At 42.3% G+C, this 22,409-nt stretch overlaps 1 protein-coding gene across 1 annotated transcript in view; it reads right to left on the bottom strand.

Moving 5' to 3' along the window:
* Myo16 (myosin XVI) overlaps positions 1-22,409 on the bottom strand; it is a 356,137-nt gene that overhangs the window by 122,809 nt on the left and 210,919 nt on the right. Inside the window, exons 23-26 of the mRNA XM_028766338.1 lie at positions 13,911-13,986; positions 10,137-10,309; positions 6,723-6,803; positions 6,008-6,213 (exon numbers count right to left, since the gene is read on the bottom strand). Of these exons, the coding sequence (XP_028622171.1) occupies positions 6,008-6,213; positions 6,723-6,803; positions 10,137-10,309; positions 13,911-13,986 (536 nt within the window). The remainder of the gene's footprint in view (positions 1-6,007; positions 6,214-6,722; positions 6,804-10,136; positions 10,310-13,910; positions 13,987-22,409) is intronic.

Raw genomic sequence — 22,409 nt, 5'->3', positions numbered from 1 at the left:
ACTTAGGAGAAGGGAAAGAAGAGGGGGAAGGATTGCTCAGGAAGAGAGGTGGGTCCATGGGTTGGTCTCGGGTACTGTGAAGGCACAGCACACTGTAAAACAGTAAGGATCACAGCATTGTGAGTATGCAGAGTATTAAAGAGACCACTGAGAAGGATGGCCAGGGCCAGATGAGATAAGTTCTTTAAAGACTTCTCAAAACTGTGTGTGAGGATGTATGTGTGTATGCATGCTTGCTCATGTTTTGGGTATACATGAGAGTGCAAATCTGTAGGCCAGAGGTCATCCTTGGATGTCATTATCCAGGAAACATTTGCGACAGCTTCTCATCGAACCCCGCATTCTCTAAGTAGGCTAGTCGTGTTAGCCGTTGAGCACCAAGGATATGCCTGTCTGCCTCCCCAGAGCTAGGATTAAAAGCATGACAGCATTCCCAGCTGTTTTACGTGGGAGCTGGGGTTGAACTTGGGTATTCATGCTGGCCTAGCTTTTTTGAGAAAGGTGACATGGCCTTTGGTGATTCCTTCCTTCTATTTTATAATTTCATATGTTAGTCATGTTTCATTGCACATGTTAGTGCGATGTTTTCCAACCCATGGAGTTAGTTGTACAAACTGGGAAGTGATGTGAATCAGTCAGTTCACACCTGAGGTCTGGCTGTAGAGGGCTTTCCTTTGCTTCCATATATACCTTTTTTTCCCCTTAAAAGGAGATACCACCTTGTCCCAATGATACCACATCTGTTGCTTCTATTCTAAGGAAAAGGTCCACGCCAGCTGTAACCATCGTGCGTCACAGAACAGAAGGAGAACTTGCTGTACTTAATTGAGGAGGAGCAAGGCTTTCTTTCTTGCCCCTTAGAAGCTTTTTCTGAGGTAGGAAGTACAAGCCACTCTGCTGGAGGGATTGCCCATAGAGGGGCCATAAGGTAAGACATGTGGGTGAAGAAATGCTCTTGCACCCAGCACATGCAGGCTTGCTCCAGTATCAGCTCTCCTGCTGTCGATGAGAAAGAACCCACTCATCCAAGCTGATTGAACAGGGAGGAAGAATAGGCTTTTGTTTGTATGACACTAAGTTTTGGGATTGACTAACAAGGTAAAGATGACTGAGCTAGGGTGTTCATGCTCTTCTGTGTTCTTTACACAGCCTTCTTGTGGGTCCAGTCTTGTCCCACCCTATGGGTGCTGCTGCTTCAGTGGAATCTGAGAGAACAATGGGTCCATTTTTTCCCCTTTCTTGCTCACCAAGGGTGGGTTCTGATTCTGTCATGAAGCAAAGACCAAACTCACAATTGGTCTGAGCTGAACCCTGCTGCTGCTATGCCCCAAATCATATATAACAAATCATATGTAACTGCGTGCAACAGTTCGGATTGTTGGTAGTTTGTCGCCGGTGATCTATAGAATAAGTTGGTGAAACTGACTTTCAAAGCCATGGTAGAATGTCTCACGAGCTGAAGTCATAGACCGTCAACAGAGAAAGTTCTTGAAATAGATACTCAGATCAGTCACTCTTGCTACAGGCAAGGCACACCCGTGTAGTGAGGGCAAACACCCAGGCCCCTTAGGCTGCAAAGTAGTGACAGGCAAACCCTCCACAAAGAGTCTGAAGTTGAAGGTAAGTTCTTTGGACTGCACGGCAGATACTATGCTTCCTTCAGAATGGCCTGTAAGAACGACTGGAGGCATACTGTCACTTAATGATTAATGTGGGAGGGCCTAGTCCGTTGTGTGTGGTGCTGTCTCCAGCAAGTGTGGGTTGAATAAAAAACAAGGTGAGAAAGGCTTGTGAAGTAAGTAAAAGCAGTGTTCCCCCATGACCTGGGCTTTGGTTTTGATCTCTAGGTTTCTGCCTTGAGGTCTTGCCCTGACTCTCCATCATGAGGAGTCGTAAACTGTAACATGAATAACCTTTTCCTCCACAGCTTACTTCTGATGGTAGCATTTTGTTATAGCAATAGAAAGAAAACTGAGAACTGTGTCTTCAACCCAGCACACCGAGACTTTGTCTGCATTTGTCAACCTACCATCCTGTTGGAATTCAGAGATAATGAATGTTACACAGATAAGCAGCTGCTTACTTCCAAACTGCAAAATTAGACAAAATGTTTTGTCTATGACTTTGGGGTGAACATAGCTTTCATATATGGTGAGCCTATTGCTTTGCTGAGTTTTAGCTCTAACAGTTAAGTTAGTTGCAGCCAGAGGAGAGGTATTTTATGATGACATTTAAGTAGAATACAAGGAGTTCTGTTTTGCATGAGAGAAGTATAAGCTGCTATCTGGAATTTCACCAGAAAATGATTTCTATTAAATTCTACCTTCAGGCCTTGGTTTTGATAGTGGTGCTTCCTTGCCTCAGGTCATTTCAGAGTAGAGGTGAGCTTCTGAATATGCACTGAGTATTAAATCACGTCGGCTCTCTGACAGCACTGTTTTGATTTTGATTTAGTCAAGTTCCACAGAGATTGGCAATCTCTCTGTAGATCAATGTTTTTGTCACATTCAGAGAGGTGGTGACACATTTATGTTGAAATAAGTTAATAATTTCATTTCTGCTTAGCCATTCAAAATAAAGACAAGAGGAAATCACATCTCTTTGAGATAAGAAAATGCTAAAAGGAATACAAAGATGAACTCACACACACAGCATTTTCCACACCCAAACTCTTTGTCTAATAGAAATTCAAAAGTATGGTTTTTATTGTGTTATTCAGACTTTTCACTCTAAATTGAGACTCAGCTAATTTCCTATGGCAGGTTTTGTGTGAAGGTGTGTGTGTGTGTGTGTGTGTGTGTGTGTGATGTGTGTGTGTTAGGAATTGAACCAGGGGCCTCACACATGCTAGGCAAACACCATCAAGTTACATGTCTGGATCCTGAAGATATTTATTTAGTGCCTGCAAGGCTTGTTAATAGAAATGGTCCCTGCCGAGAAGCCATTATCTTAAGAAAAGCATAGATGTGAAAACCTATGCTTAATTTCAAAAGGTTAATTGCATAATCTGTTTTTATTAAGGTAGACCCTGACAGAAAGGTATACAAATACAAAAGGCAAAATAAAATAAATTTCAAATCACCATGATGTATAATACCACACACACGGTGTCATGACCCCCACCCACACTGTTCTGTAGGGACACAGCAATTCAAGATGTCTGCTTGTTGTGATAAGCATTAGGATGAAGAATAAGGTTGCCTGGAGAATCTCTGAGGGATACCTTATTACAGAGCTTGATTGACACCACGTTCCTAAGACAGCCTCACTAAACAAACTAGCAAATTCCAGAAATGTGCTGTTGTTGGTGGATGGATCCTGCTGCTTGGGTCACAGAATATCTCAAACTTGGGGGAAGGCTCACTAAGAAGCTTGGCAAATTGATGTTTGGGTTTGGTGGAGTTTGGGTTAGCTGAATGCCTTATGTTTTCTATAATTTTTTTTTGAAAGGAATTGGCATTTTAAGGGCGATATCAAGACAAAACAACTTCCCCGAGTGATAAACATCAGAGTTTTCAGAGCGATGTCTACCCTTCGTTAACTGCAATATTTCTGGCCATCTGTTGGAGACACTCATTCACAGGACTCACCTCAAGCCACAGAATATGAAGGCTCTGAAGCTCGGATGTGGTCTGCTAGGGATTCTGATGTGCATGGTACGGGTCTCCTTTGAGCTGGAAATAAAGTTAGACTACTGACCAAACTATAATGTATCTAGCTAGACCCATGGCTTTGAGAGACAACAGGATGCTGGGATACGATTTTCCCTCATCTCTAGGCAGGACTGCCATTAAACTGTTGGTAATGAGTCGTGGGTAGAGCTATAACCCAAAGCTTGGAATTTCAGCCTATGTTAGTCCCATCCTGAAGGTTCGGGGATATGTTGGGAGGTTTCTTAGTTTTAAACCTACGTATGGATACTCTGGTTTTCCTTTGGCTAGTATAAATCTTTCATCTTAAACAAATCTTACTTATGGACAGGTTTATATCTCACCATTTACCCAAAGACCATTTAAACTTAAGGGTACAGAAGGGCTGACCTCTAACAGGCCAATTAGATGCATAAAAAAACCCATAGACCCATTTTGAAGCTATATATCCATGAAGACTGATCTGATTTCTGCTTATGAAATAGGCAAAGATGGATAAAGATAGATGCTAATGAACAATAACCAATAATATTCCCCCCACTCCTACCCAAACCTCAAAAGCTTCACTAAACTTATTCATGTCCAGTTTACTCCTGTCTAACTACCAACCTGGCAATTATCCCCTATAAATTATGGTATGGTGTGTTTATAAAACAGTTATTAGCATTACTATTATCTTTACCAAGATTAATATTAGCTTCACCTGAAAGCCAGCTCTGTGTGGTCTCCCTCCCGCTCTTTTGTGCCTCAGATACACATTCTGTCTACACAGCTGTGTCTGCTGTTTAGCTGTGCATGCATGTATCTGTCTCCTAGACTGTGAGCATCTCGGAGATGTAGAATCATAGCAATTCAGTAGACTAGAGCTCCAGACTGGAAGAGTGACATTAGCATATATTTGGTAAGCTAAATTAATATTCATGAGGTACTTTCTTTAAAGCAGACTCATTTAGATTTTTTTTGATTTTCTTAAACTCAGTTTTAGGTTTATGAATAGATGCGCTAGGAAGGTGGCCGGTTGACCCAGTGTTCACCTCTGATGTTAGTTGTCCTCTGTCGCCATAGTAACGACAACTTAAGGGAGAGTCTATTTTGGCTTATGGTTGCATGGTTAGATGTCCACAATGATGGGAACAGAACTCATAGAGAGTGAACTGGAAGTGGGCTGTGGTTACAATCTTCAAAGCCTGCCCCCAGTGACACACTAGTGACACACTTCCTCCTTCTTGCCTCTGTTTCCTACTGGTTCCATAATCTTCCTAAACAGCACCACTACCTGGAAAGCAAATGTCTAAATACATGAGCCTATGGGGGACATTTCTCATTCAAACTACCACACCTCTCAAGTGTGAGGACCTGAGTTCAGGTCACCAATATCCATGAGGAAAAAGCCAGACAAAGCAGGAGGATCCTCTAACCCTATGGCTGGGGAGGAACAGGGGTACCCCTGGAGAATGATGGCCGGCTAGCCAATGTTTCCAAATCAGTGTGTTCCATCTTTACTGTGATGCCCTTTCTCATAAAATATGATGGAAAGTTATGGAGGGAAGACACTTGATGTCAACCTGTCATGTGCACATATGCTTACATACCACTGGAACATATACACAGACATATGTTCCCCCAACACCCACAGACACACATCACACAATACTAAGCAGGATACATAGCCTGAAAGCCTGGCACAGCCTTGGGGCAGATGTGAGTATCCCTGGCAAGCTGCTGTGGTAAAGATACGTGCAGGAAGAGACAAGGCCCTGTTCTTTAACATGCCCCTTGTCTGTGCACTGTTTGGCACATAATGCTTTTGAGTTGAAATGATCTAATATAGGTGGTTAACAAACCTTCCTATAGGGCCAAATCATGAAAATGCCTTAGCTATATTTTGCACTGTGTTTATCATCTCTGTGACAATTATAATGAAAAAAAAATGGCTGCAAACAACATGCAAAGAGATACTCCTGCTACATCCCAGTAAAGTTCCATTTATACAAAGAAGGACTCACCTGTGTTGTTTGGTAACCTTCATCTAAGCTCTATTTTCTTCACACAAGACAAAGGAAAAAAATAACCATATTTATACCAGTCATAGCAGTGAACGTTATGCAAATACTGTATATGTCATAAGTCCATGCATAGCCACACATGACAGGAACTGAATGCTTTACAAAGTCCCGTCCTCAGCAAGGTTGGTCACTTTTTATATAAGCTCTGTTGACACCCTTCACTGCCTCCCAGATTCTCTGGCTTGCACATGGAAGCAGGGCAGAACCACTGAGTATCATGCTACAAATAGAAGCTGAGATGTCGTCAGCATGGCATCTCCACAGAGGGCAGAGCAACGGTTCCAGACTGACCTGGACAGGAAGTCCTCGAAGGAAGGGCGCACTGGGTACCCGTAGCGGAACAGCCTCACCAGCCCCAGGACACCGAGGTACTGCAGTTGGGCAGACACGTAGAAGTGATCAAACACACCAGGCAGCTGGGAGGTGTTGGGCTTGATGCAAAGGATGAAGTGTGGACTGCCTCTCTGCAGCCTCGAGGTGATGTCTGCCAGAGATTTCTATGGAGGGAGGAGAATGCAGCTGACTCTCAGGAGAGACAGTGAGTGGGAGGACAAAGCAGCTTTGTAAAAAATAAAAACCAGGTGTCTCAGAATGCAAACCTCGAACATGTTTGTGCATTATGCATTGGTTCAGTGTGTGTGTGTATATGAGTGTGTGTGTGTATACAAGTGTGTGTGTATACACGTGTGTGTATACAAGTGTGTGTATACACGTGTGTGTATACAAGTGTGTGTATACAAGTGTGTGTGTATACAAGTGTGTGTGTATGTGTGTGTGTATACAAGTGCGTGTGTGTATATGTGTATGTGTATACAAATGTGTGTGTATGTATGTGTGTGTGTATATGTGTGTGTATACAAGTGTGTGTATATGTATGCAAGTGTGTGTGTGTGTATGAGGCCTTTCTTCTGAAGTTACTCAAGGTTTTAGAAATGGAAATAAGCTGTCACATTAACGAATTACAATTGAAACAAACAGGGAGCTTTTGACTGTGAAGGCCACTCACCGTGAGTTGTGATGCAGTGGTGGCGGGGTCTCCGCGTTCTAGTCTTTGTAGGAATGTGGAAGTTCCCTTCTTTTTTAATAACTGTAAGGAAGGCAAGGGAGACAGATTTATCTTATTAGCCTCTGGTTTAGGAGGAAAAAAATAGAATCTAAACTTTATGCTCTTGATAATATACTTACAGACAAATTTATAAACAAGAGGTCGTAAAAAGTCAGAACCAAAGGGCTGTTTTGTTGCCACAGATTTGGGAAAAGGGCAGCTGTGGGTAAGGTAACAGTGATTGTTGCTAACCTTTCACACTGGTGTTTTACTTAAAGCAGACTCATCATCTGCCTGTCCCCATCTGAATCTCATAGTAAATTTAGATTAGACCTGTCCTGTCCTGTCTGTTTACTAGTCGTTTACATTAGTCATGAGATGTAGCTCACCCTGGGGCAAGAAGATGCTACTTTGTTATAATTGTGTTCTTCTAGTTGTTACTTTGCTCTTAACTTTAAGACAGTTATAACACAGGGGTGTGGGTTTGACCTATTTTTAGGTTTTCTTTCCTTCCTTTATTTCTTCTTTTTAACTGCTAAAAGAACTAGGTTGGGAAGATACTTTTTGAAAAGGGACAGAAGACTGTCTTCTTCAATAAATAATAAAAGCAGCTCTTAAAAGAAAAATAACACATGTAGCAAATATTAATTGATAATGGAAAAAAAATAAAAGACAGAGTCAGTGGTGACATTGAGTGAAGAATTAAAGGGCAAGAGGTAATTAATTAAACCCCGTCAGGATTAAACGACGCCACATTGCATTTCACAGAATTATGACGGGGCAGGCTAACATATCCACTGCTCTGAGACAATTCCTCTTAATACCATGGAAGAAGAAAATTCTAATAAAACACAATTATCTGTTTGGTAGTGCTGTGAGGACAGTGGTTAATGACACAGAATCATCATCTGTTTGGTACTTCGAGGACAGCAGTTCATTTCCTTCCATTAAGATGAACTACGCAGGGCAGTGATTCATTGTGGCCGACAAGGGAGTGCAGAATGAAGCACTAGGCCAGCACCAACTTGGTCAGCACCAACTCATTTCCACAAATTCAATGCCCAGTGCCGTGTCCAGTTAAGGAATGGGTAAAATTCCATGTTTCTGGCCTAGGGATCGATATACAAGGGCTGGGGTGGGTTGAAGGGTAAAGCAAGGGTGATGGGGAGCAAAGCATTTAAGGAATCCATGAAGAAAGTTAAATCTCCATCCCTACAGGTGGGGCACAAGGTTTCTTTTTCTGGGCAGTTTGCTACTGTAAATTCTTTCTCTTCTCCACTCCTTCAGGGAAAAGTCTAAAAGTGCCCAGGTCTCAAATGCTTAATAACTGAGGTTAAAATGTACAGTTTAGATTAGATGTATGGAAATTCTTACTTCTGATGTACAATCTGGATAATAAGCCCCTTGGAATCAAGCTCTTCCCACAAGGAAACCCTTGGCTTCCTAATGTAGAAATGGCTTTTGCTTGGCAGGGGGATTGGATTCCTGCCAAGTCTAATTCTGCAACATGACTAAGGGTCACTGATCCTAGGGTCTGCTGACTAATAGCACATGCACACAGGAGTATATGTATGTGCACACACACACACACAGAGGCATATACATATACAAACACACATATACATACACAGGCACACATAAGCATATACATACACAGAGGCACACATACACACAGGTAGGCTTGCACACACACACATACATAAGTACACAGACAGGCACATATACACAGGCACACATATACACATAGACATATAGAAACACAGGTGCACATGCACACATATAAAAATACACATATACACAGACAGGCACACACATATATTCATACAGGCATGTGCACAAACACAGTGGACATACATATGCACATTTACACAAAAGCTTACCCATGTATGCACATACATAACTATAAATATGTATATATACACACATAGATGCACATACATGTGCACATAGATACATGTGGTTGTGCACATACAAACATGTGCAGAGACCCAGACACATACAGAAAGACAAACACACATATATGCACACATGTACCTACTCACCACATACACAACATCCACACGCATATACATATATTCATTCACATATACATACACATATGGTATATCACAGAAACACACATTACATACGCACATACGCATAAGTACATATACACACTCCAACACATCTGTCATTTTTCGAAGGGTAGCATCTTAAACCATGTTTTCCTTGGAACTGGAGAGCTAAGATACGTTTCAACTTGCCTCAGTAACTATATTTTCAAAATCAATTATTCTCAACCCTTTCCAAATTATACATCTCCCACTCTATATTTTGGGAGACGTAAGCAAGAGACTTGTTAAAGCAGTTTGCTCTTGTGTTCTCAAGAAACAAAGCAGTGCACAGACATTTCCACCAGCACTTGCACTAACTCAGCATGGGGGTTTTAGTTCTCCTTAGAAATGGAACCTTTAGTCATAAATCCAACACACGTGGAAAAAGCCCACTGACAACTGAGGCAAGACAAAGGCAAGCTCGAGGTCTACAAACACACAGTGGAAACATTCCAGTCCTTGGAAAATAAAAGAAATGACAATTTATCATTTCCAGACCCAAACCTTGGAAGCAATCAGGTCAATGGGATAAGATACTACGTTTATCTCTTCTATTCCAAATGCCCTGAAGTTCTTCTACATCCAGCCAAAGAGATAGCTATTGACATAAAAACTGAACAGGATGTCACAGAGACAGCCGATGATATCGCTCTGAAGCCGTTCACACTGAATCGTCAGCATACTGAACCTTTCTGTGTCCTCTTACACAGTCATAACCTAAGACACTACCTGTCTTAGTTAGCGTTATCTGTTAACCTGAAACAGTGTAGAGGTGCCTGAAAAACGGACAGACAAAGGTCTCAAGTGATTGTCATTATTGGGTTGGTCTGCGAGGCTCTGTCTTATTCAGTGCAGGAGCGTTAGTACACTGAGTGATATCATTTCTTGGACAAGTGGCTCTGGGCTGTGCTGTACCAACAACCTAGCTAAGCACAAGCCAGTGAGCCAGCCAGAAAGCGAGCAAGCAGCCTTCCTTCCTGGTCTGTGCTTCAGGTTCCATCCTTGAGTTCCTGCCTTGACTTTCCTCAGTGATGGATAAGACTTGGAAGTGTGAGATGGCTATGCTCTTCCCTCCTCTGCAACAGAAAGGCAACTGGCCCAATTCCTTCTGTCAGAACACAGATATCTTCCTATTGTATTAAAACCCTGAGTCTTTCCTTTAATTCCTTCTGTTAGAATATGAATATCTTCACATTATATTAAAACCGCACCTTTAAGGAAGGAAGAGACTGCACTCGAACAGAGTAAGCTACAACTTAAGCAGGAACAAGGAATCTCCTACCTTGCTAAGTTCTAGGTAATTCTTGTTCATGCCGACCATCGAAGAGGCAGTTCTCTTACTGAGCAGGGTGGATTTGTGTCCTCCAAATTTAAAGGATGGGTAGGAAGATATGAGCGATCCCGTTTGTGACAGTTTTGACTGGAACAAATGACTGATCACAACATTTTCACTTGCTAAGAGAGAAATAGATGATCATTGTAAATGACTTAAAAAAACATCACTGCAGAGGCTGGACTCACTCTCCACGGAAGCGTCCTTCCCCCTTCTGTATGGACAGAGGAGTCAACTCTCCTCACCCTCAGATCTATGTTATTTCCACCAGCATTCAGTTTTCCAGACAGACAGTGACTCTTGTAGTCCTTAGCTTGAATCTTGGTTGAGTCTCACAGCTTCTCAACCTCAACTCATGGCTCATGGCTCTCTAAAGAGTATATACTTTCTCCTGCCTTGGCTGTCAACACTGAATCTTACCAGGTCAGACCTGACAGGCTTCTGTGCACTTGACACAGTCATAAAAACATGAGTTTTGGCTGTAGTTTCCCACTACTAGAAAATAACTACCCTACCTGGGAGACATTGCATCAGTGCTAACCGTGTTTGGAGAAGTATTTAAACATTCCTGGTGACTCCATGCAAGCGGTTCTGGTACCATTCAGACACCAGGCTACTCATACATAGAAGTCAGGAGTTATGAGACCTTGCCCAGCTTCTCAAGGTAGGGCTGGAGCTCCAACAGATGGGCTTTGGATTAGAAATCTTCTGGATCGAATAGAAACAACAAAGTGTGTGTGTTTGTGTGTGTGTGTGTGTGTGTGTGTGTGTGTTGGCTAAGAGTCTGTGAGGAGCCTTCCATTATTGCTATGTATGTGTAGGTACTTTCTCAGCTCAATTGGCTTTTAAAAACCACGATGAAAACGACAGTACCCCTATCTTGAACATTACTGCAAAATTAAAACTAGAAATAATTTGTATAACTACTTGGGATCCTGTTCAGTCCATCAGACATTTCTCAATGTTCACCAACAAAGTGGCAAAGTGGGCTAGTTTCTACCTTTCCTACAAGCAAAACAGCAAACCATACATATTATATATATATATATATATATATATATATATATATATATATATGTATATATATATGTATCACTATATTATTGAACAAGTAGGAAGACAGAGAAATATCACGAGAGAGAGGTATGACTGTGGAAGGAACAGCCGAGAGAAAACCCTGGAATTTGGGGAGGAAAAACACGTACAGAAGACGTTAGTGGTAGAATGGCAAAGGCGTGTGTGGGTTCTCTTCACAGTGGGTGTGGCCCCAGTGCATGATTTCCCGTTGTTCCAGAATCGTACCCATGTATTTGAACACGGAGAGGGAAGTGTCTCAGAAAACACAAGAGAGAGGAAGAGCGGTGGACACAGAGACAAAATCTTCATCTTTTAGGATAGCATTTGGAAATTCTATTTTTTAAAAAACTTTTAAGCTTAAAGTTTTGTTTTTTGGAACCACCTCAAGATAACAATGTAGACAACAGGCACAAAGTGTCATCTATTTAAAGATACAATAGTATCATATGTACTTAAAAGTGTGTGTGTGTGTTTGTTTGTTTCTGTGTGGATGTGTGTCTGTGTGTGTCTCATGTGTGTGTGCATGTGTGTGTGAGAGAGAGGGAGAGAGAAGACCCATATATAAATGACAAAAATAATCTTCTTATAAACATGAAATGTCTTAAACACACTTAAAATACTATATATAAATATGGGTCACACCGTGTGTTGACCCATTTCTGTCGTCTCTCTAAGTCACATGACCAGATTGCATAGTGATGAGCCAGGGCCCAGCATCTTCCTGACACAGCTGTGGACCTCATGGGATGTCCGTCAGCCCTATGGCAATGACTGCAAGAGTGTCAGCAGAAAGCAGGCATCACAGGAATCCTGACTGCCTGGTGCCTCTTCGACGAGGGAGAGTGAATTTCTGAGGGGAGCAGTTTTATTTACTTCTACTCTTAGGCCTAGATGGGTAGACCCCCTGCTTACCTTACTCAAAGGCAGACCCCTATTTTCCTGAAAATTAAACCTCGATCTTCCTCAGCTGGGTCTCTTACTGTGAAGAAGACTGTACCAGAAGCCATTGTGTATTAGCTTGATGCCTTCATAATTACTTTCCATGGTGCCATAAAGTTCTGCAGAGTCACACAATCCTATCACAGCAGTATGACAAAGTATGTGAGTAACTACAGTCTTCTGTAGGCCAAGTGCAGACGCATGCGCCTATGGTGGCTGTGCTTACTGCTAACGGAGCACTGCTGTGACTTTGCATGGACTACAGTGACTGTTCTGTTGTCCTGGCAGAGCTAAGTAACTGTAAGGAGACACAATGCCAGACACCCTCTGTGCCCTCCACAGAAAGCACCCACTGCCTCACATAAGAAGAATCATAAGTAATCATAAGTTCACCAGAGCGTATTGTAAATTCAGTCCTTCTGCCGAGGACTAACCAGTAGTCACCCGTGTTTTCTTGAAATCAGATGAACTTGTTAACAAGTGCAAACACAGGAAAGGCTTTAAGATCCAGGCATTCGATAAGACAAGCAAGATTAAAACATCCCCAGACACTGTTTTCTCAGTCTATGTACAGTCTATGTGTTCTACTACCAGAAAAAAAAAATAAAATAAAACAAAGTGCTAATGTCTATGATACCCTCTGCTTCTCAGACCTTCACACAGAGACCAGCCGGGGAGTGCACATAGAGAATAGCCAAACAGTGAAAGATTAAGTAACCTCAGTGAAGAGGCCAGTACCCTTCAGGGTGAGCAGGACTGAGTTCCAGTCTCAGGTTTCAGTCTCCAGCTCTTTGTGATTTCACCCCTGTTCCTGGTCCCCTGCAGGGTCTCAGCCAAGAGAAATCACAAAAGCTGTGTGACTGAGAGGCAGGCAGAGAGGTCCTGTGTAAACAATGCATCATGACCACGAGGTTGTGACGTGCACAGTGACATCCTCAGTCCGTGGTGACGCAGATGTCTGACCTCCACTTCAAAGCGTCTGACCACTTCACGAAGCCTGGATTGTCTTTCCAGGAAAGACAAATAGCTCTGCCTCAACCTTTCCCTTAAGAGGCTACCAGAGGAACGTGAATCACCAGAGACTCTATTAAGAAAATGATTACTAGAACAGACAGAACCACACATATCTGATTATGGTATCTATGTTAGAATATAGTGTTACATATTGAATAGAATTATAGTTGCTATGTGTGTATAAAATATTAATATCTACTAAATAGGAGCCAATAACTATATATAATAACTATATATGTATATTTATATGCATGTGTTTATACATATATACACTGATCAGCTTTCTACTTAGGGGGCATTAAGACTTCATAACTGAAAGCTCATAAAAATAAAATACCACTCTGGTTTGCCCCTGGAGTCATCTTTAGTGATGGAACTCACCGTGCTGTGGCCTAAATAAGTTCAGAAGCTGATTTCATCTTCATTAGTCTCCAGGGACAAGCTCGTCCGTACTCGTACACTGCTGCAGTAAAGGCCTTTTACATGCCTGTCTGCTAGAAGCTTAGTCAAAACTGTGTTTCCTCTGGACTCCCAGTTAGGCTGCAGTCAACACTTAGTGTGGCAACACACCCCTTGCTCTCCTGAACGCTGGGAGGGAGTGGTGCTCCAACTGCCCTTTGGGCGGTAGAGCACATTTTACAGGATATTGTCCCAAGATCATGAAGTCAGTGTGGGGAGGAAAAATCAACTTACTTTTCATTACAAATAGGAGGTTCTGTGAAAGAGAGTCTTTATTTCTTTCAACTGCTCCTCCGGTTTCATAGATTACCTGCAACGAGACAAAAATAGCAAAACATTACTTAAGGGTAAAAGGTGACTGTGAAAAATCCTGTTTTGTTTTTTTTTTTAAAGAAAAAGTGTGAATTTGGGGGGTCTTTAAAGGTCCCTGAAAGCACCTCAGGTTTCTGAGTGACATGTAAGAGTAAAGGTGGTTGTCCAGTTGTCCACTCCAGAACAGGTGTCAGCACACTACAGTACAGTGTAAGTCAGGTCCATGCGACAGATCCTTAGACAGACGGGCTCACCGTCAGTAGCTTCCTCTACTTCAGAGAAACCCTTCTCAGCAGGGCTGGTCATGACCTGATCGAGACTCATCAGAAACTGAACACACTTTTTTTTTTGACACAGTGGAGCACATTTTTAAACATCCCACAGTGCAAGCCCCCAGCCATGGTACAAGATCACACAGCCTGTAACTCCACAGTGAGGAGCTAAACCAGTCTGGGCAAGAACCCGGCTTCCCTATGTTTCCTGTATCAGGGAGGTCATCCTAGTGGCACCATGCAAGTCAGGTCACTTCATCCTTACAACCGGTTGGTTGTAAAGGACTTTGATAAGTCCTTTAATGTCCTAAAGTTCCGATTTTAAATTTTCAGATAGTGGTAGGCGCCATCCTGTGTTGCTAAGTCCATGATGGAATGCATGGGAAACTTCTCTGCAGATCTTCCAAAAAGTTAGACAGGAAGTCTTCGGTGCTGATGTAGCATCTGACCAGCCTCACAGGACATTGGTTGTGACTTCTTCAACCCATTTTAAGAAAATTAACAGCACCTGAGCCACTTTCTCTTGGCACAAACTCCAACATCTATGAGAAACAGGTATAGCACTGGGCTTGCTTCCCAGATTCCCTAAGGTCCCTTCCAGATACCCCTGATGTCTTTGTGAAGACTATATCCACATTTTTCACTTCCAACCCCCTCTTCCTGGCTTTATGTGCTCCTGCTGCACTCATTTGGCAGTATACGGCCCTCATCCCTAATAGCCTATGGCATCTTCTCACTGTCTCTGAACTTGCCCCATCTCTTCCTCAGACTCTCAACTCTTTCAGAGCTCTGGAAAGTTGCTTTGCTCAGTATCTTTGAGGGCTTTAACCTCAGGCTGAACACAGTAGCAGCTGGTGCTGGAATTCCACATTTCTGACTGTGAAGGCAGGGACAGGGTACTACTCTTCGAGTCTTGCCATAAGCAGGGTTCCTCTGCACCCAGCATCTCATGCTGAGTTTTCAGAACAACCCTGTCTGCTAAGAGTTTCCTGATACATCTCCTAATGACCTCACATCAATGCACACATACCAAGGAACTGTCAAAATACTTCTCCTGGTCTTCAAGTTCCCAGAACAATTTCTAGATCCACTCCTTCTTGGTGGCTGACTAAGAATTTCTTACTTTCAGGGAAAAGCTAAGATTCTCATACAAAAACGTCTCTGGGCCCTTACTTCCTCTCCAAACAGCTCTCTGTTCCATTGTTTGCGCTCTATTATGGTGGAGCCCTTGGTATGACCAAGATGGCCTCCCTGCTAGGATTGCCCCAGGTGTCTGACAGTGGTTACAGCCCCACATTTGTTTCTTCAGTCCCTACTTTTTTTAAATACTTTCTTCATAGTATTACTTATTAATAGTATAAAGTACAATTATGACTCAAATAAGAAAAAGACCAAAATTTAATTTCTGACTTCTATATTCTCATCTGAATTCACGGCAACTCCACTGTTAGATGGGAATATTATTTACACAGAACCACTGGGAAACTGGTGTGCAGGAATCTTTATTATATGGTTCTAGTCTATAATACCAGTCTATTTGCTGCATGAGAATCTAATTATTCCAAATGAAACACACACACACACACACACACACACACACACACACACACACACACGTACACAACAAGACTATAATGATTCTCTGCAAACACATTTACTTTCTTTCCTGTTCCTGTCATTGGGGTATATCATGTGGGCCTTTCTAACCTCCACGGTAAGACTATGCCTAAGCAGGGTCTGTCTGTTTGCTGATTAGCTCATTCCCCACAGCAACTAGCAAATGCCTTGTCCATCGGGCACACTTGATGCCTCTTTAGTGAAACTGACAAGAGGCTATGCTATATTGTGAATGAGAATACCACACAACAGCAAGGTCACTCCAAAGAGTACACAGGTAAGTGTTTTGCCATTATGAGGTCATGGGATCTGGGAAGTTTTCATGCTTGATGTCCTGGTTTATAGAACCAGGTTTAGGGCTCAAGATCTCTACTAAAACTGAAGTTCATAGTTTCCCTGATGGAGATTCTAACTTGATATATTCCCTAGAAAAATATACTTCATGCATTCATGCATACACGTACACATGCACACATGTGCGCATGCATGTAGGTACGCACGCATGCATGCACACACACGTACACATGCCAGCATTCAATGATGGCTTGGCATCTATAGGAAGCATAGAGTAGTTAGTAGAGATCCTCCCTCTTATGGCAAGAAATTTTGCACAAAACATTGCATCACAATGTAGGTGGGCTTACCTACTTATGCTGTATGGAATAAATTTATGAAGTCCTTTGAGTCCTTTTCCCGGGGATAAGTCACCTTCTGTAGAGTCTCTCTACTATAAAACCTCTGAATCAACTCCTAAGAAATGGTTGAGTCCAGTACTGACAAGATTTGAATTGGTATTTCAGTATAAACACTGGACACTTCCAGAGCCAATATGGTAATACAAATGGCCAAAGTGTTAGTTAGGATTGACAGGCACAGATTCCCAAACTTGGATTCAAATAGTTTTTCAAATCTCAAATCTGAATCCAGGTATTATATGGCATCTATGAAATATTTTAGTGGGAAAACAAAGTTGGAGGCAGTTACCTGCATGGAGGCAGCACAGCAGCATGCCATTTTGGCTACAATTTTTATGTATTTTGCAAAGATCATACAAAATATACTCATAGGTGTGGCCTGTGAGCATGTATGCAGACACGCAAGATATATGTTAAAAATATTCTTTAAACCTAAAATACAACCAGACCCCAAATTTGGTTTCTGAATGAAGACAATTAATTCCACCTAATGAGTTTTCTACTGTATTGCAAATTCAATTCATGGCATCGTCTTTATAGTCACAGACTTTATAGTCACAGCAGCGAGACTGAAAATTGGGGCCTGAAATTTAAAAAGAACAGAAAAGAAGGAAAGATAGAAAGGCAGGAAGAAAAAAAGAAAGAAAGAAAGGAAGAAAGAAAGAAAGAAAGAAGGAAAGAAAGAAAGGAAGGAAGGAATAAGAAAGGAAGGAAGAAGGAAGGAAGGGAAAGAGAGAGACTTGGGGACAGGGATCAACTGTGAGAAGGGGGCTGAGGGGAGTGGGGAGGATTACAAAGGGTAACAGAGGTGACCGTGATTATAGAGCCCGCTGTACAAGGTAATACTGTCAAAAATAAAACAAAAGTCTAAATACAAGGCAACCGTCAATGCGGGTTTTTGTGGCGTGAATAGCATCTTGCTATGCCTTTTAAATATTACAACTTGCTATTTTAAATTTAAGATACCTCAAATCCCATAATTCAATTCGGTAAGAAATAATACAGGAAAGTTCTATGTGTCCCTGACCAGTTTCCTTCTATGGCAAGATCCTATAAATATAATCAAACTGGGAAACTGACCAGTGAAGTGAGACTACAGTCTATTCACACCAGCATGGGAACTGCATGTTTAGAATTTCTTTGATAAACCCCCTCCAATGGCTCGGTCCATTTGTACGACTACGTTTGGATTCTTTGTTCAGTGGAGTCCATTGCCTTCTGCTGCTCTCTTGAATACAAGCTTTGAGATGTCATGTGATATAGTCAGGTGACCCTTCCCACTGTATTCTACAGACATCATTGTAGTTATGTTAGTGGCTGGATCTTCCCATGTACATTTTACAATAAGATGGACTATGCTTCTGCAACTACAAAAATATTTGTTTTGATACTAGGTTTCCCTAACTCATGTTCCTCCTGCTTCACCCTCCTCAGTACTGGAATCAGTACAGGCATGTTCCATCACACACACACACACATGCATGCATGCACACGCGCGCGTGCACACACACAGTATCCTCTGTTCCATCATACTTACACACATACAAGCAAACATACACACACATGCACATACACATGCGCACACACATACATGCCTGTATGCATGCACACCATGCTCCATCATGGTCATACACCCTCGCAAGCACACACACATGTATGCACATACAGATGCACACACAAACACACATGCATACACATCCACACACACACATGTGCACACATGTACACATACAGGCACGTACGTATACACAGTATGCACCATCACACACACACGTATGCATTCATGTATAGCATGCTCCATCATCATCATACATACACACAAGCACACATGCATGCACAGATATGCACACATACATACATGCACACGCTCACATTCATACACACATATGCACATGTACATGCACACACGCACACTGAAATTTTGGTAGGAAATCCATGACGTTCATTTGGGAGGACAGACTACACTGGTTATTCCTATGCTGAGAACTCACTGTGCTGTCTCCTCTCCGTGAGGATGGTCTGATTCTCCTGCTTGGACTGTTGGCTTCTTCTACCTCATTTGTGTTATCAATGCAGACGTTCTATGTATGTTTAATAAGACTTACTTACACTAGACCTGAGCATCCGGTGTTGTTTTTGAGTGCTTATGAACATTATCATGCTTAATTTCAGTGTTCATTACTGACATTAAAACACAGCACATTTTTATGATTTTTTCCTGGATCTTTCTTAAATTTTTAGTTTTTTGAGGATTTCACACACGGGTAAGGTATTTGTATCGTTTCCACCCATCCCTTTCCTCCGTCAACTCTTCCCCTGTCCACCTTACGCGCCCTCTCAACGTCGTAAACTCTTCTTTATGGTTGCTATGCTTTATGATGTCCTGACTGAAACCTTTATTTCTGCTATGGCTGTCTTCCTGTTGAATGGATTCCTTGTGGTTTTGTACACTGACATTTATGTCATGTAGAAGCAGAGAAGTTTTTTTCTTCCAATCTGTCAGGCTTTTATTTCCTTCCTATCCTCATTAGATTCACTAGAACCTACAATGCTGTGTGGCCCAGAGTGATGGCAGCCAGGTGGCCCAGATTGACAGCAGTCAGCATCTTTGCCAAACTCTTGACCTTAAGAGTAAAACATCTGGTTTCCACGGTTATGCAGAGCAATAGGCTGCTACGGGTGCTCTTCCTTGGGATGAGCTGCCTTTCTTAGGAATACATATGATTACACATGATATTAGCTATAGCTTGCTGTGGGTGCTCTTTCTTGGGGCAACACCATCTCCTCCACAGCTGTCTTAGAATGCTTGTTGTGGATGTATGTTGAATTTTATCAAATGTTTTTCCTGCATCTGTTAATAAATGACATAATTTTTTCCTTTAGTTTATTAATATTCTGGATTATCTTGAATAATTTTCAAATATTTTACATTTTTTGAAAGCATTTGGTTAACCATGGTAATAACATACATTACTATACTATTATATTATTACATGTTACATATTTACATATGTGAATCCAATCTGCTATATTTTTTGAGTGTCTATCCAGTTTTGTTCTTGAAGGACTGATTTTTGGTGTGTGTGTGTGTGTGTGTGTGCACATTGTGTTCTAGCTTTTTCTGATTTGGGGAGCAGGGCGATGCTAGCTTTGTAAAACAAATCAGAAAGCATTCTATTTTCTGGATCAGACTGCATGAAGTTGTTACTAATTTTCTTTTAAACATTTGGTAGAATTCTCCAGTTAAGCCATCTGGAAGAAGGAGATTTCTTTTTTGGGAATTTTGCATTTTCAAGTTCTTTCCTTGACTGGCCTGTTTGGACGATCTCCTTCACTGGGGTGAGGTGAGGTAGCCGAGTTTTCTTAGGAATCAGTCCATGTTAGCCTAACCATCCCTTCATGTGGGGTTATTCCTATCCCTTCTGATCTTCTAAATGCTGGCAGGGTCACAGAGATACTTTCCATCTTTTTTCTTGATATTGGTTGTTTATATCATTTTTATTTTTTGGTCAACCTTACTAGATTTTTTTTTCATTTTATCCGTGTATTCAAAGAACTGGTCTTTTTTTTTTAAGAAAGAGATTTGTTTTGATTATTTTTTAATTATGTGTAGGTGTGTGTGTGTCTCTGCATGTGAGGGCAGGTACTCACAGAGGCGTTGGATGGATGCTCTGGACCTGGTTACAGACTGTTGTGAGTCACCTCACGTGGGTGCTGGGCTACCAAACTCAGATCCTCTGGGGGATCAGCAAGTGCTCTGAACTGCTCAGCTTTCTTCCTGGCTGTCATGTTCTTGCTCCGGACTGATTTTCATTCTTCATTTACTTTTTTTTGTTTAAAAATATTTTCATATAATATATTTTGATAACGTTTCCCTCCCTTCACCTCTTCCCATCTCCCCACCCACCTATCTCCATGGTCTTGGCTCTTTCTCAAAAAGGATTCCTTGAGCTTTGGGCCTGGGGTCCATCCAGCACATGGTCTACACTGATGCAGTTTCTCCAGGTCATGTGATCTGTGTTTTAGGTGACCTGACTGTCCTATAAACCCTGCTTGCACCCTGCTGGCTGCTGCTGCTTCTCCCCTCGGTTGCTTCTTGCTATACAGTTGTTCTCACAGTCATTGAGAAGGGTGAGCTGATCCTTCCACTTTGCCTTCTGAGTCCTGTCTTCCTCTGAGACTTCCAAGGAGAGAGGCAGGCGCGGCCTCAGAACATACACACAGAAACACCATCCTAGTTCTCTGCGAACCTCTTCAATGTGAAAAGTCATTGCTCCTGTTTGCCCTTCTCTTGACTCCCATTCAAGTGTTACCCTAAGGCGCCTGCCCAACAGAAGACTCACACGACCCTTAAATTGTATCAGCTAAAACCATTTACAACATTGTGATAGAATTGTATCTAAACAGAACAAACCTCCCTGGAAGGCATCAGACATTGTGTCTCACCAAGAGCAATGCTACTGACAAAAACCGCCATCAGCCCAAGGCAACAGATTCACATGAAAAAGACACAAAATGAAGCTGCAGTGAACTAGGGGGGACTAAGAGGGTATTGAGGCCTTGAAGACTAGGGAGCCTGTGGGGCATCAGGCCACTGGGTTTCAGACAGTATAAAAAGCAGGCAACCTCAAAGCCTAGTGAAGTGGACAGGTTTCTATGCAGGTAAAAAATCTATCATAGAAACCACCCATAGCTTAGCGACTGGTTGTCAGGGGAACAGAAAACCATTTGTTTTCATGGTGGCAGCATCCACCTGGGGCAGTAGAGAACAGGTTTTAGGCAGAAGGCTTTCCTGGGCCATTAAGGGAGCTGCTCTGCCCAGGGCTCTGTTCCTCTGGTTTATTATTTGGTAGATAAAGGAGAGAGGTGTGAAAAGCAGAAGAGGGAGGCCGGGTTAATTCCTTCATTTCCCTCCATGACCTCCTATAATGGGTCCTTGAGCCTTCCTTATTTCTCCCTTCTAGACCCTGAAAGACAAGCTTCATGCTGTGAGTAGCAGCACCCCTCGTGCATGTAATAGAGAAATTTATATGCACACAGCCCAGTACGAAAAAAAAATCTTTAAAGAAATCGTCATGTATTCAAAAATTCTCTTTGGAATGATTCTGCTCAATAAAATTACTCAAAAGAAAACTTAGCATTCTGCTTCTGCTGCAAGCAACAGTCGCTAAACCCTGCTGTGATAGTGCCGTCCTCGGCGGCCGGCCCCCCGGCCGGGGAGCGTTGGGTAGCGCACTAGCGTGGCAGGGGGGCTGCTTTGTTGGATGTACTCCCTACAATACTCCTGGTATACTACAGTAAATACAATTAAGAGGTAAGTTATACGAGCCATACACTGTAACAGGGAGGTACGGGAGTCTCCCCATGGCTGTGAATCATAGCTCATCAAGTTGCCTGGTGTCCTGGATCCACAATGAAAATAAGTCACGGAAGACTGAGGCGCACACATGCGCTTTTCTCTTAAGCGAAGGCTGTCAAGCTTGAGCTTGGCGCGTCACCAAGGAAACAGGAATGTAAGACAAGACAAAGCCTTAGCCATAGCTCCCTCTCCTCACACAGAGTTCCCAGAACTGAACTTAAGAGCAGCTGGCTGCCTTGATTGGGTGAAGAAGTTCAGGCAGGGGCCAACCAGTACTGGAAGCCTCTTCTTCCTACATGGGACCAATGGGAGAGAGGGGTGGTGCAAAGACGAGGGCGGAGTATACAGCCCAACCTAACTGCCAACTCTGGGGCTGGTATAGTCAGCGTTTCTGAAGATAGGGCTTCCAGATTTCTATCAGCCAAAGTCTTCATTTAAAATTATTCATGTGAAGGCAAATCTTTCAGATCTCACCCAA

The sequence above is a fragment of the Grammomys surdaster genome, unplaced genomic scaffold (genome assembly GCF_004785775.1).
Source record: "Grammomys surdaster isolate TR1022 unplaced genomic scaffold, NIH_TR_1.0 167, whole genome shotgun sequence".
In the NCBI taxonomy this organism is placed as follows: Eukaryota; Metazoa; Chordata; class Mammalia; order Rodentia; family Muridae; genus Grammomys; species Grammomys surdaster.
This window is presented reverse-complemented; position numbering and strand designations above follow the sequence as displayed.